The following is a 15,945-nucleotide window of genomic DNA, read 5'->3' as shown; positions in this document are numbered from 1 at the left end:
ACGATATGCCCTAAAACAATTCCTGAACGAACCATGAAGTGACATTTCTCCCAATTAAGCACTAAATTTTTCTCCTTACACCTAGTCAAAAATAATGACAAATGATGCAAGCACTCATCAAAAGACGAACCAAACACAGAAAAGTCATCCATAAAGACCTCTAAGAACCGTTCTACCATATTAGAAAATATGCTCATCATGCAACGTTGAAAAGTTGCAGGGGCATTACAAAGTCCAAAAGGCATGCGTCTATACGCAAAGGTACCAAAGGGACATGTAAAAGTAGTTTTCTCCTGGTCTTCTGGGGCAATAACGATCTGATTATATCCAGAGTAGCCATCTAAAAAGCAGTAGTGACTATGTCCAGCTAATCTCTCTAGCATCTGGTCGATGAAGGGAAGGGGAAAGTGGTCCTTCCTAGTGACCTTGTTCAATTTCCTATAGTCAATACAAACACGCCAACCCGTGGTCACTCGGGTCGAGATTAACTCATTGTTATCATTCTGGACTACAGTAATACCAGATTTCTTGGGAACAACCTGAACGGGGCTGACCCACTTACTGTCTGAAATAGGGTAGATAATGCCTGCATCTAATAGCTTAAGAACCTCAATTCGAACTACTTCTTTCATATTGGGGTTTAGTCGACGTTGCATCTCCCTAGAAGGTTTGGTGTCTTCCTCTAAATAGATCTGATGCATACAAACAGTAGGACTTATACCCTTAATGTCTGCTATGGTCCACCCTAAAGCTTCCTTGTTGTTTTGAAGGACGGTTACTAGCCTACTTTCCTGATCTCTATCCAAGTCGGAAGAAACAATTACAGGTAAAGTCTCAGACGGGCCTAAAAACACATACTTCAGGGTATCTGGCAATGGTTTTAGGTCCAACTTAGGAGGCTCTTCTAAAGAAGGAACTAGGGTAGACTTAGAAACTGGTAGTGGTTCGAACTTAGGTTTCCATCCATTACTAGTATCTAACAAAGGGGTTGAATCTAACAAAGCATTCACCTCATTAATCACATTATTATCATCAAAATCAATCCCAAAGTGAGCTAGGCATTTCTCTAATGGATCTTCTAACAAAGTGTTTGGTAATGACTCCTCGACTAATGTTCCTATCATGTTCACCTCTTATATATTCGAGTCATCTAGTTCAGAGGGTAGCTTACTAATATTAAAAATGTTCAGCTCAATAGTCATATTACCAAAAGACAAATTCATAATACCATTTCGACAGTTAATGATCGCATTGGATGTAGCTAAAAACGGGCGACCTAAAATCACTAGTATTTGGTTCTCTGGGTCAGGGACAGGTTGGGTATCTAGGATAACAAAATCCACTGGATAAATAAACTTGTCAACCTCTATGAGAACATCCTCGATCATACCACGAGGAATTTTAACGAACCTATCATCTAACTGAAGTGTCATCTTGGTAGGTTTCATCTCACCAAGTTCTAGCTTAAGGTACACATGATATGGAAGTAAATTCACACTGGCTCCTAAGTCAAGCAAAGCTTTCTCAACACGGTACTTACCTATTGTACAAGAAATGGTAGGGGACCCTGGGTCTTTATACTTAGGCGTAGTGGTATTCTGAATAATAGAACTCACATGACTAGCTATGAAGGCTTTCTTCTGGACACTGAGCTTACGCTTTCGCGTACACAAGTCCTTAAGGAACTTGGCATAAGAGGGAATCTGCCTAATTGCATCTAATAATGGAAGGTTGATATTAACCTGCTTAAAAACCTCCAATATATCATTAAAGTTGGACTCCCTCTTAGTCGGAACTAGCAGTTGTGGGAATGGGGCTCTGGGAACAAAATCAGACTCAACATGACCCTCATTGGTCTCTTTGGAGACTCTATCAGTCTCCTCAGTTTCTGGCTCATAAGGGTGAACTACAGCATGTTCACTTTCAGGTATGTCGACCTTATTATCAACTTTCTTTCCACTCCTAAGGGTTGTAACAGAGTTCACATGATTGTACGATTTCTCTCCTTTGGGGTTAGGATCAGTATGACTAGGGAACCTTCCATTTTCTCTCTCACTTAGAAACTTAGCTATTTGTCCTACTTGAAGCTCTAATTTAGCAAAAGACTGGGCACTATTCTTAAAATTCTGTTTGGTTTCCTCTTGAAAATTACCCTGGCTTTTTACTAACATTTCCTGGCTTTGTGATAGCATCTCCTGGCTCTTCCTTAATATACTAAGGGTTTCTTCTAAGCTAGCTATTCTATTCTCAGATGGGTTCTGGGTCTGACCTGAAGAGTTATTAGTATAACCAAAACCTGGGGGAGGCTGAGAATTACTAGACTGGCCTTGATTCTGGCCCTTAGACCAAGAGAAATTAGGATGGTTTCTCCAACCAGGGTTGTAGGTCTCTGAGTAGGGGTCAAACTTCTGACGGTTTTAAAACCTAGCATTGTTATAGACAGCATGAGCTTGCTCTTCACTAACCTGACCTTCCCAGAATGAGTTATCGGGCTCTATTCCAAAACTAGAGACTTGGGCGGCTCTATTAGGTTCAACAAGGGACCTATTTTTAGGCTGATTCAATTCCAAAGCTTCTAACCTTCTGGACAAAGCAGCAAACTTAGCATCTGACGCAAAACTCGTATCTACCATATTGGTGCTACTTCTATTGACCAAGAGTCTTTTAGGGGGTTCAACACAAGACTCCCACTGTTGGGATTTTTCAGCGATAGCTCCTAAGAAGGTAAAAGCATCTTCAGCATTTTTACTAGTGAACTCACCAGCGCACATAGATTCGACCATAGCTTTGGTCGAATAGTCCAAACCATTATAAATAATCTCTACAAGTTTCATCTTATCAAATCCATGGTGAGGACACTGGGATAGAAGATCATTGAATCTCTCTAAAAATCTATAAAGAGACTCTCCCTCTTGTTGCACACTAGTACTAATGTTCTGCCTAACAGCTGCAGTTTTATGCTTAGGGTAGAACTTCATATAGAAGGCAGCGATAAGTTCCTGCCATGTTTCAATGGATTCAGATGGTAGGTTGTTCAGCCAGGTCTTGGCTTTATCTCTCAAGGAAAAGGGAAACATCTTAAGTTTCAAGACTTCATCGGTAAGGTCCTTTATCCTAATTGTTCCACAAATTTCCTCAAACTCCCTAATATGGAAATAAGGGTTCTCATCGTCTTTTCCTAAGAATAGAGGAATCATCTGAAGAATACTAGGTTTTATCTCGAAATTAGTCGTAGTGGCTGGCAATTTAATGCACGAAGCTCGGTTGGTCCTAGTTGGGAACATGTAATCTTTCAAAGTTGCCATCGTTGGCACAACTGGAGTACTAGGGGTACTTTTATCACTCAGAGATAAATTCTCAAAACTGAAGTTTCCAAAAACAGGGCTCTCAAAAGAAGAATCTTCGAGCTCCCTGCTTAAATCAGAAGAACTACTAGGTTTTTCACTAATCAATCGACCTAGAGTATCTCTTTTCCAAGCCCTATTAACAAAATCGGGCATACACTAAAAAGAATTCAAAAAGAATAAAAAATCCTAACAGGAAGGTTCTAGCAATCACACAGCAGGCTGACTCGACTTTACCACAGCAAACCTAAAGATTTCTAGCAAACAACAAGCATGATGGCTCCACTTAGATTGTTTCTAGACCAGCTTCTAATCCTTCGAAAGGGAATTCGTTACAATTTAAGAAAACCCCTCTGGAATCAATCCGAGTTAAAGTAAGTTGAATAGAGGCGAGGGAAGCTCAGTGGAGCTTAGATACCCAAAACCTCATCGATCCAATGCGGCGCAGTCACGCATTCAACTCGCAGAAACCGTCAAGAACTTCGAGGTGTGCTTAAAAGAGTAAACAATATTTTTCGAATGATTGTCCTGTTAAGCTCGATACCCTATAGGTCTCTTTCTAGTCCAAATTTTAGGCTTAGGTTTCGTTTTCCTAAGGCGGGCAAGAAGGGAGCGGTGATGAAATCCGAACCCTTATCTTGTTTAGGCCAGGCCTTGCCCTTTAATAGGAAAATAAAGACAGTCCTGTTCGTTCTCAAACAATTATCACCTTAAGGAATACAGTAACTCGCTTGCAGGGGATTCGCGAGTGTTTCGATTGGACTTACCTCCCGTACCAGAAGGGAGATGAATCGTTGAAGTCGACTCGGGCCACGACTCCTATGTCATGTGCGAACCCGAGGGGCCGAGACGATATCGTAATCGTCGTCTTTCCCTGCACACAGTTTGTATTTAAGGGTACCCTTCCGTAGGGTATAAAAATAAAATAAAAATAAAGTCCCAAAGTTCACAGTCCAGAGTCCAAAAATAAAGTGCAAAAACAAAAATGAAAAAAAACAAAAAAAACAAAACAAAAATCTCTTTTTTTTTCTCTCTTTTACAAAATAAAGAAAATCTTCTTCTTTCGCTCCTTTAGCTTTGCTTTTCGCTCCCAAACTTTAAGTAAATCACCACAAGCTTTGGCAAAATTGTCTTTCGCTCCAATCTTCAAAAATCTGCAAGGAAACAAAAAAAAAACCAAAAACGTAAAGAAGAACAAAAATAATAATAAAAATAAAATAAATCTAAAAAAATTGCTACCTAAACACAAATCCCCGGCAGCGGCGCCAAAAATTTGATGTATTTTCAAAAGTTGTTGTGAATAGTGGTAAGAACTGGGGTTCTTTACGAACTTGTGAATGTAACTCTTTTTTTTTTAAAGATTTAAACAAATAAATAAATAAAGGAAATTAATAGTAATGTCAAGATTTTAGAAAGATTAATGCTCAGGATTCACTATTACTTCAAGTTGATTGGTTATAAATAATATTTCAGAAATTATTATTAAGCTCTTTTTCTTATTAAATCACTTTTTAATTTAAAAGGTGTCCAAATATTAAGTTGTAATCCTTAAGCATGATTTATCAAAGAATATATTCTAAGCATAAAACATCAAACTGATTCACAAATAATTAAGAAAACCATTTTATCCCTTTTTTTTTATATTTTTATCCAAGTGAATTAAATAAAATAAATAATTAACGAAATTATAAATAAAAATATTACCAATCAAACATGAGTGAATAGATCCTCCATTGCCTCAATCACCAGGTATTTTAGCCGCTCATCATGTTGGAAAACCTCTCAAAGAATTTCATTTATGCTCAAAAGTGTTTTACAATGAAGAGAAAGACAAGAAAATGATGTAAAACAGGATTTTGCGACCCACAGAAGGCGTCCAAAGTGAACGACAGAGCAGAAGTGCTGTTGTCGTTGGGAAACTACGACCCACAGATGACAGTCGATGTCACTGTTGGTAAACGACGGTCTTGGAGAGTCTGTTCTTCACGTTCTTCCTCCTCGCAGCAACAACAATGTCTCTCTGTAACTCGATTCTCTCGTCTCTCCTGACCTCTAAACTCTCTCCAAAACTTTTTTTAACCCTTCTCTGACATAAACCCAACTATTTATAGGCTTTAAATCCCTAGAAACTCGATCGAAATCGTTGAAAATTCCCATTATTCTTTACGGGCAGTTGGGAGAATAATTCCCTTTTTGTTGCGTTCCACTGTTTTGTTAGCTATTCTCTCGTCACAAATATCTTCTATGACTTGGACTAAACTGATTTGACGTGTATCTCACGTAAGAATATCCCATAAATCTCTCAAACAATTCTTGAACCCTAAACAGAGAAGCGGTATCCTGTTTGGACTTTGATCTCTTCTCCCGGCTATTCCAGCCCAATTGGATCGAGGAAATTGCCCATAAAAGCCCAGTTAAGTCTATTAGAGTCCAGCCCACTCGAAATACAGTGTTGAATCTCATAAAATCACGTCAAAAATCCAAACTCTAATTTACTGCTGTGAACTCCAAATTTCCCGCCATTTTTCTGTTTTGAACGTGAAGAAGAAGGGTGTCCCCCTATCCTCTGATGGGTGCGAACAACAAGTGGTCACCCCTTATCAAGTGGGTTCCCCTTATCCAACTTAAGGATGCCTTTAGCAATTCTTCTGGGATGTTTTCCGCACTTTTTCGGAGTTCCTCCGGGGTATTTCTGGGGTGTCTCCAACATACTTCTGGGGTGCTTCTGGTAGTTATCAACGGAGGTCCAAATGCCGCATTTTTAGCCAATTTCGCCACAAAGCCTTATTCTTTCAAAAACACCTACAAATAAATAAAATAACCAAATAAGTACGATATCGAGCACTAACAATATATACAAATGAGCTATATTAGACACATAAATGCGTCAACATCAACCAATTGATAAACCAGACTTATATTCTCGAAGAACAACCTAGTATTATCAACCACCTCACAATAATCCTAATCGACGTAGCGAAAAAAGATACTGTGGAATCACAAACGATGAGACGAAGTGTTTTGTGATTACTTTTTTATCTTACCTATCGGAGATATAAATCTCGAGCCAATTATTACAATTGTACTCGTAACGATAGAAGATGCAAGATCAGATCACACAACTACAAGAAAAGTAGTATCGGTCTGGCTTCACAATCCCAATGACGTCTTTAAGTCGTTAACCTGGTTTTAGAAGAAGAAACCAAAGGTTAAAGGAGAATCGGCTCTAGCTATGCAACTAGTATCACACGTAAAGTGTGGGGATTAGGTTTCCCAATTGCTAGAGTTCTCCTTTATATGGTCTTTTAAATCAGGGTATGCAATCAATGTTAGCTTGGTAACAAAGCATTCAATATTCACCGTTAGATGAAAACCTGATTAGATTCAAGCTAATATTTCTCAACCGTTGGATCAAAAACTCAGCTTGTTACACACAAATGAAATGTCCAATTTTGGGTTTACGTAACCGTTCCCAAACATTAACATTTGTTGGTTCAACAGTAGTTAACCAAATGGTTAGCCATATGATCACTTTCATATCCACCATATTCTTCTTCACCATAACTAGTTCAAATGACTCAAATGAACTAGTTAGAGAGTTGTTCAATTGCTTAGATCTTATGTAACTACACAAGACACAATCGAAGCAAAAACGGTTTGATTCACTCGAATCGGTTCATGAACTTTATAGCCACGGTTTGCAAAAGCATTCCTTAGTTTATATAAACATGAGTTCAAGAACAACCGATTTTAGATATAACCTGCTCAAGTTCGTGGACTTAAGCTCACGGAAGGAGTTCACAAACTCCAGCAGAAATTCTCGGGTCGAGAACTTCCGCCAGTTCGCGGACTTGGCTCACGCCACATTCCGTTTCTCTTGGTTCAAGGAATAAGGACTTATACATATATGTGTTTCCACAACAATGCTTATATCCTACCAATGGTTATGTAATCTAAACTCCCATTTCAATCATTGAAACATTCTCAAAGGACGTTATATAGCCGTTATTCACAGACCATTTTTCGTCAGAGAAATTTCCAAAGTGATTGAAACATAACATGACATTCTTCACTAGGTAAAGATGAATTTGGCTAAAGCGAAATCTTACCAACACATATTTCGAGAAATAGATAGGCGAGTTACACTCGACTCGAGATAGCAAATGTGTATAATGAAAGTCTATATATCAACACGACTTTTGTCTCAAGAGTAGGAGATAGAGTAGATAGACTTTTGAGTGACAGATAAGTTCGAGTCTCCACATACCTTTTAGGCGATGAGGATCCACCAGTTCCTTGAGTAGTCCTTCGTCTTGTATGATGATTTCCATGGAGTCTTGAGCTCAACTACACTTTCTATCCTAATCCGAGACCTTTAGCTATATAGGCTAGAAATAAAGACTTATAGTTTTGATCACTAACATTGACAAACATGCTTGAGATAGCAACGCATGCGAGTTCGACCGAGCAATGCTCTAACAACTATTTTATGTAACTTTTTTCTAAAAGCGAAAACAAAAGACGTCAGAATTGCACCATTTGGAATGAAAAATGGAAAGAAAAAAAAAAGAAGAAAAAGTAAGTAAGTAGATGGATTCCAGCTTCAAAAGAAGTGAAGTTCCTTTGTCTTCTTGTTCCCACCAATATCAATATGTTTGCACGTCTTGACTACAAATGTTTGCAACTCTAACAGTAAAGCCTTAATACAATTTTCTTTGTATTTAGTGACCATATTGTTAGTAATTGTAACGAAGTTTTCCAACGGATGCAAGATTACCCTCTGTTACCTGTTCAAAACCTCATTTAGTGTCATGAATACTTTTACTAAGAAAAATAAGAAAATAAGTTTTACGGAATCTCATTCTCAAGACTCCCTACAAAATGAAAGAATATTTACAGATGGTGTGTGTAGAAGCCAGTATGCTGGAACCTTTTGAAACTAACCTTGCTCAGGCCCACCATATGCAAAAGCTAGCTAATTGTCTAATAAGTTTGGGTTTAATAAATAAACTTGATTGAACCATGCCTTACTCAACTATCCGGTGAAGAAATTAATATTGTCCCTAGATTTCATTCTTTCATACAAATTCCCTCGTGCTTTTTGGAAGAATAAATGGAAAAAGTATAACCACAAGAACAATGGAAGTAGCTGAACATAATGTAATGTTATAAATTCAAAAGTACAGAAGATTTGTAAGCTTTATCACTAGACGTAGCTACTTCACTTCTAAGAAATAATAATATGAGTCTCTGCTATTCACCAAGCATTAGGGTGTCATCCCTACTTAAACTTGAACACAGATGAAACTTTGCAATAATTAGACATTATAGAATAATGAAAATAACACATAACAAGAGACATATTACTTACCTGGTTCATTGATATTAGCTGCTCTCGATCTGGGATTTTTTTCATGACCTTCATTATTACATAAAGAACACATCTTATTCCTGTTAGAACATTCGATCGAACTCGGAAGTTTACCTCCACTACTAAACTCTCCTTTCTCTTTTTATTATCATTAGGTCGACCTTTCACCTGTGATACATGGGGGTTTTTGATAAATGGTTGGCACAACTTTTCAGGTCCAACATCATCTTGAGATATAGAATTTGAAAATTAATGATTCGAGCAAAAAGCTCTTCAATTCTGTTAATTACCCTTTTATATGATTTACTTGATTTAGCAGCAAAACATGACATCTGAGTTGATCTCCTACAAAGGTGACTAAGTCTGAATGCTTCTGAATTCTCATAATTATTAGATATTGGTGATTCATCTATTATCTTAAATGAGTTGGCGCCTTTTAACCAACTTTGTAGAATTAAATATGAAGGGACAATATCCACATCTAGCTTTGTCAGTACTTTTAACTAGGGCTGCACATGGGTCGGTTTGGGTCGGGTTTGGCCTCACCCACCACCCAACCCACTGATGGTGGGTAGCAGAAGTTGTCACCCACAACCAAACCAACATAACAATGGGTCGGTTTTCACCCGACCCACATTACAATGGGTCGGGTCGAGTGGGTGGTGGGTTACCCACCATAAAATACACATTACAGTTACATTGCATCAAAAAAAAAATTACAGACTAACCTAAGACTCTTACAGATGACAATTAAAGAACTGACCCCAAGTCAAGTGTAAACAAATGATAATTATAATCCAGAGAAGTAAGAAGTTGGTGCAAAGTTGCAAAGTGCATAGAAATTACAAGAAATGAGTTCAATTGTTCGAAGCTCAAAAGATAAAAGACTATTCAAGGAAGTGATTGAAGAAGTGAAGACTGAAGTGAAGTTAGCGATTTAGGTTTAGGCATTATACATCACTACTTCAACGGCTGTGATTCATCTAGGATAGGTAATCTAAGGGTTAATATTAACTAAGAAATATTTAGGTGGGTGGGTGGGTTGGGTCGGGTGAGGGAAGCTTTGACCCATAGTCGACACACAATACTATGGGTTTTGTTGTTGTGACCCATAGTCGACCCGCTCCTAGGTGGGTTGGGTCGGGTGTGGGTAATTTCAGGCGGGTGTGGGTTGGGTCGGTGGGTTGAGTCGGGTTTGTGCAGCCCTACTTTTAACACATGTTTGCAGGGTAAATCTTTTAAATTCAAAATATTAACACCCGCAGTATCCTTCATATGTAATTTCATTTATCTTTATAGTGAAAGTTTGCGGATAACCAATCTTAGAAGTTACCGAATAAGTGCTAAAATTATCATATTATCTACCTCTTCAGCTTTGAATCCTATTGAAGCTAATAATTGATCGTTGAACTTTTTAAAAATATTGCAAGTGTAAATGTCAGCAGTATGCTTAATTATCAAATTGCTTTCTTCAAATAGGCGGTTGGAATATTCCGATACATAATCTTCTTGTTTCTTTGTCAACGATTTCTTTCAATGCTTGCTCATACTGAACAACAAACTTTTTGAAATTAGTTTTTGGTGAGAAAAACGATTTGAAAAAGGCATTTACTCCCTCACTACGACCCGTTGTATTCATACCTGCATAAAATGTATTTCTATGGAATACGGGTACCCATGATTCTCGAATGATATACAAATCTTTTAACAAATTATTATCAGTTAAATCATATTCAACAATCATCTTGTTCCACTTCTCTCTGAACTCTTGTATTTTGTATCAATAACTAATACAACTTTTCATCTCACCTTTGAATTTTGACTTTTTAAAGTATACATGATAATTTTTCTCCAAAATATTTCTTTATGTGCCATAGGCAAAGACGGTGACAACTGTTCGGGAAAACCTTCAGTAGCCATGGCAATGTCTTGATCCGCTATGATTGCTAATGGATGTTTTTCTCCCATAGCTTCAAGCCAAATGTGAAACAACCATAGAAAGGTAATCTCAGTCTCATCTTGCAACAATGCACACCCAAATTGTATGTTCTGGTTAATTAAAACAAAGGATGAACTGGCCCTACCCAATTAAAACGGGCTGGGAGGCCCGCTCAATTCATAGAACTAGCGGCGCATACACATTTGCTGGTCCACTGGTACACCCAAATCAACCATTACCTTTGAGTGAGAATCTAAAAAGTAGTTATTGCAGGAGATGGAGAATTTTCGCGATTAATGTGATGCCCGTTAGAAACGGAGAACATGTCTCTTTGAATATTGCGTTTTTGTACTAAGAAATCAATCTTTCTTCTAACTTGTTCTTCTTCTGTAGACCAACGTAAAAGTCCATAGTCTTTCTCCTTTTCTCTCTCTCAGAGAATAAGAGAAGCAACAAATGAATGTTTGATAGTTGATCAGAGAAAACTCTTGTTGGTTGCAGCCAAGATGATTAAATGGCTGAAACAAGTGCAGTCTGTATTTGGGACTTCATTCTTATGGCTTATTTCCTTGGTTTACTTCACTCAGGTATCTATATCATGATCTAGAACACTTGATATGTTGTTTTCTATCTAATAGTATCTTTTCAGCCTTGTGTAGATGAGTGGATTTGTTCTTGATCTGAGTATGAACATCTTTGTTTTTATTTCTTGGGCAATTGGGTTTTGGGAATTTGATTTATGCAGGTGGGATTCGTTGTTTCTAGATTTACTTTTTTATTTGATAAAATAAGGTATTATGACTACTGAATATGATGATTTTTAGGTTTGAATTAATTTTGGGTATTTGGGTTTGGAATTTAGTTTGAGTGATATGAAAGTTTATGTAGGAATTTGAGTTTGAATTTTTGGGTTTAAGATTAATTTGCTGATTTGTTTAATTTCAATTGCTTGGTTAGAAATAGTTGAGGGAAATGTAAATTTTGATACTATAAGTTTGGGTTGTCTCAAATGCAGTGAGAGTTCCACCACGATAAATCTGAAATTTCTCATGTTGCTTTAGATTCGAAAGGGCGGAGATTTGTAGCAAAGACACCCTTTTAGCCAATTATTTGCATTGCCTGGATCTAATCTGGGAAAACATATCAATTGGGAATATAGCACAATTGTAGATGGTAGACAAATTTTGGAAAATTCGATTTGGGTTTCAGATGGGTGATGTGTTGCCAGAGAAGCTGTATTTTCCGAATGTTCATTTAATTTGCTGTTCTTTTTAGTATTTTGATGCATTTGAACTTGTCCAAATACTTTTACGTATTAGTGAAGTCAAACTTTTAGATCGAGAAATGTGTGATGAAGGTTTCTTGAGAAAGTAAACTGAACAGTCATATTTAGATGTGTCACTAGAAAACAAATTGATGAAGTATAAGTTTGGAAGAATCTATCTTGTTCATCTGTGACCTGCATCTGCACTGCACTAAGATTTGCACTAAGATTTCTCATTGTAGTTTATCCTGGGAAGTTGTCTATTACCGAGTTTCCAGTAACTGTGTGACTATGTTAATATGTTGGCTCCATTAAATGTTTCTCAGTTTTCACTTTTATGTATCTTTCCTGAATCCAAATGGTCCAATGTGTATGTAGGGTTTCAGATCATTTGTATGGACAGCAGTTTCTTACCAATTGAAAGACGAGCTCAAGTTGTCACCCTCAGCCTCTCAGCTTGTCTTTTCTGTGGCATTTTTCCCATGGAGTATAAAACCAGTATATGGGTAATGGCTCATTACATGCATGATAATATATTCCTAATATGCATGTCAACTATGCCATTAAGCCAGATCATTGGCAGCAATGTTTTAGTTGTTGATGCATAGTTTTCAGTATTTTAATTTTTTCCTTTATAACTTGAATTTTTTCTTGTGCAGGATCTTGTCTGATTGTATTCCAATTAGAGGGCAGAAGAGGGTTCCATATTTAGTCATTTCAACTATTCTCTCCCTCTTACCATGGCTCATTCTGGGCCTAAAGGAATCTCTAAGGAGTTCAAGTGGACCCCTCATGATCTTATTAACAGCACAAAATCTAGGCTCAGCCATGGCAGATGTTGTGGTTGATGCCATGATTGCCGAGGCAGTGCGATCTGAAAGGTACCAATGTTTCTATGGAAATTTCTTATAGAATCTGGGTCTGAAATGTTAGGCACCTATTGTCCAGGTTGCTATAGGATATCTTTCAGGCAACACTGATGAGGATAACATACATGTGAATAGAAGTACATGACAAACTTTAATTCGAAGCTCTATGTTTTTCTTTAGAAAGCCTAAAATAGTACCACCATAACTACCCAAGCTGAATTTTAGTGGGCAAAAAAGAAGTGTTAAAAAAAGAAAAGGCAAAAACAAAAAGAACGATAGTCGGGCTTTATAGCTCCTTTTTTATGTAGCAGATGGTTTGCTCTATGGCCACAATCCCATGTTGGGTTATGTTTATGTTGGCAAACACTTCGTTCCGTGTGCCCATGTACCTTACATTTTCTTTCTTGCCGTTTTAAAGTCTTAAACTTGGATCTCATTATTGAACTTGATCAGGGCTGCATTTGCTGGAGATCTCCAATCAGTGTCATGGTCGGCGATGGCCTTGGGAGGAATATGTGGTAGTTTGCTTGGTGGATACGCCTTAACCAATTTACAGATAGATATAATTTTTCTTCTTTTTTCCGTACTCCCAGCCATGCAACTTTTATCGTGTGGTTTGGTCGAAGAAAGTACTTTAGGAAATAAAGCACTACCAGATCTTGCAAACTCTATAAGCTCCCATCTGGGTGATCAAAATGGTTTGGTTCCCGAAAAAGATGTTTCCAAGGAGGTGCCATCAAGGAACAATTCTATGAGAAGGAAAAAGAGTCAGAAGAACAACAAAGCAAGAACGGTCATCACAATCAAATCTGAATCTGTGGAAAAGAAACGTCCCCTTGTCATGCAGTGGTTTTACTCTCTGAAAGCAGCTTTCTATAGCCTGTGCAAGGCATTCAAGCAGCCCGTTATCCTCAGGTAATTGTAGAAGAGCTCTTTGCAACTTAGTGATCAAATTCGAGCAATGATTCGTTTTCCATAGATTTGAATTGTCGATTAGGTGCATCAGCATCCTGTAGGATTCTCAATGCTAAAGTTGCTAAAGTTTAGGGTTTAGGCAATGAATATTTCGAATCCTTTGACCAGTTCAAGGTCAGTCATATGCGGGTGGTTTGTTCACTCACACTTCACTTTTATGGTGGGTGAGCATCGCTGTATATAGTTTAACCCGGTGTTTTAAGCTTCCAAAAATGATGAAAACTGCCGTTTTGACATCCAACTTGGAATATCTGTTTTTGCTCACCTTGCAACATACGAGGTGGCTGATAAAGCTGCAATCTGAAGTCTCTTAAGGCTACCAGTCTGCATGTGCAATCGAGTATCCTACAAATATCATAGGCCATTTTAGGGTCAATCTGAATATATGATCATACCTTCACGATTTCTGTCTTTACTTTATTTCCATGTTTTTCTTTGTTTCCGGAAAATTGAATTTTTAGCCCACTGGTTCATCTTCCTAATGATGTGTATTTTTTGTTTGAATTTGTTTCTGGAAGGCCAGACCAATGACTTGGTTTTTCTTAGCACATATTATAATTCCAAACCTCTCGACAGTTATGTTCTATTACCAGACCGAGTTCTTGAACTTGGACCCATCATTTTTGGGGACTGCGCGTGTTGTTGGTTGGTTAGGCCTAATGCTTGGAACCTTCATCTATAATCGCTACTTAAAACACATGAAACTAAGAAGAATCCTCACGTAAGTAATCTTCTACTTTTTTAATAGTTTACAGACTGTTCATAAACCTATCTTATTAATGTGTGATGAAAGGCTGACAAACAACTTCTCTTTATCTGAAAATTGAATTAGGTGGGCCCAACTTGGTCTAGCTACCTTGAGCATCTTAGACATTGTTTTGGTGTCTCGATATCACATTGAGTTCGGCATATCAGATAAACTTATGGTTCTATGTGGGTCTGCTCTAGCTGATGCTATCAATCAACTCAAGTAAGTTTGTAGTCTTGCATTTGTGTCTCTCGCTGCATCTTTTATTGCTTTCAGCTGCACTGAGAACTAAATTGCTGATCCCTGAATGGAACTAATTATGGGTCTCATGCATCTAAAAGAATCACAACTCTGAAGATGATTAACCAATATTTGCCAATGCCTTCTGTTAAACATCCAATAAGCTCAAGCAACATTGATCCTCATTTTGATTTTGCAGGTTTATGCCATTCTTGATCCTTTCAGGACAGTTATGCCCGCCTGGGATTGAAGGTACTCTGTTTGCCCTTTTCATGTCTATAAACAACCTGGGTTCAACAATAGGATCGTTTGTAGGTGCTGGTTTAGCGTCTTTGCTGAACGTATCATCCGGTTCCTTCGATAACCTTTTGTTGGGAATAGTCATTCAAGTTATCTGCACTTTCATTCCGATCATGTTCCTATTTTTGATACCCAAGGAAGCTACAGGATTAGCATCCTAACTACTAGTACATTTGTAGTAGAGAAAATGTTTCTTCTATATATTTTTTTTCCCTGGAAGTAAATTATAGTTTTAGATGGTCAGAAATGATTTTTGTACCAACCATATATATATTTGGCTTAATCAAACACATTGGTTAACTATACAGAGGTAGATATGTGTCTCGAATTACTTTTGAACTTGGACATCAAGGATTGTGTATAGGGCTCTCTGCTTGTAAATTTATGTCAATGTCAACTCGCTAGCTTCTTTAGACTAAAAGTCAGCTAATTAGCTGGAAGCTCTTGGTACGCACACCCATCTGCACGACCTAAGGCGCTAAGTTCCTTCCAGAGAAACCTTCAACATGCGACTAAAGATCAGAAAGACCCATATATTTGGCTTCTTGCTCCCCCAGGATCAAATTTATCCAAATTTTCGGAGTTTCACATAGAGTAACCCCCTCAGTTCCACTCTAATGGGGCATACCAGGGATGAGTTCAAGCTCTACTCCAGTGGCCTATAAGGGGTGACTCCCAGTTCTACTCGAGTGGCCTATTAAGACAGAATTCGGAATCCTCCAATCTGTCCTGGAAAGTATAACGCTGAGGCTAGCAACACAGTTCAATCAGAATTTTGAAGGGAAGCAGCACCAAAGAAAAATTCTCACACTACACTCCTATGATCAGCATGTTGTAACTGAGCAATAAATATCATTATGCATCTGGTTCATGATATTGTGCAAAGTAGTTATAA

The 15,945-nt window shown here is 37.8% G+C and overlaps 1 protein-coding gene across 1 annotated transcript; it reads left to right on the top strand.

Moving 5' to 3' along the window:
* Nucleotides 1-10,922: 10,922 nt before the first annotated feature.
* On the top strand, nt 10,923-15,361 carry LOC113317648 (probable folate-biopterin transporter 4). The gene is made up of 7 exons (XM_026565792.1): nt 10,923-11,241; nt 12,297-12,424; nt 12,578-12,799; nt 13,241-13,702; nt 14,286-14,483; nt 14,595-14,732; nt 14,950-15,361. The coding sequence occupies exons 1-7, from the start codon at nt 11,161-11,163 to the stop codon at nt 15,209-15,211; spliced, it is 1,491 nt and encodes a 496-aa protein (XP_026421577.1). The 5' UTR covers nt 10,923-11,160; the 3' UTR covers nt 15,212-15,361.
* The last annotated feature ends 584 nt before the right edge of the window (nt 15,362-15,945 follow it).

This window comes from Papaver somniferum, chromosome 10 (genome assembly GCF_003573695.1).
Source record: "Papaver somniferum cultivar HN1 chromosome 10, ASM357369v1, whole genome shotgun sequence".
Taxonomy (NCBI): domain Eukaryota; kingdom Viridiplantae; phylum Streptophyta; class Magnoliopsida; order Ranunculales; family Papaveraceae; genus Papaver; species Papaver somniferum.
Note: the sequence above shows the minus strand (reverse complement) of the source record. Positions and strands in the feature narration are given on the sequence as shown.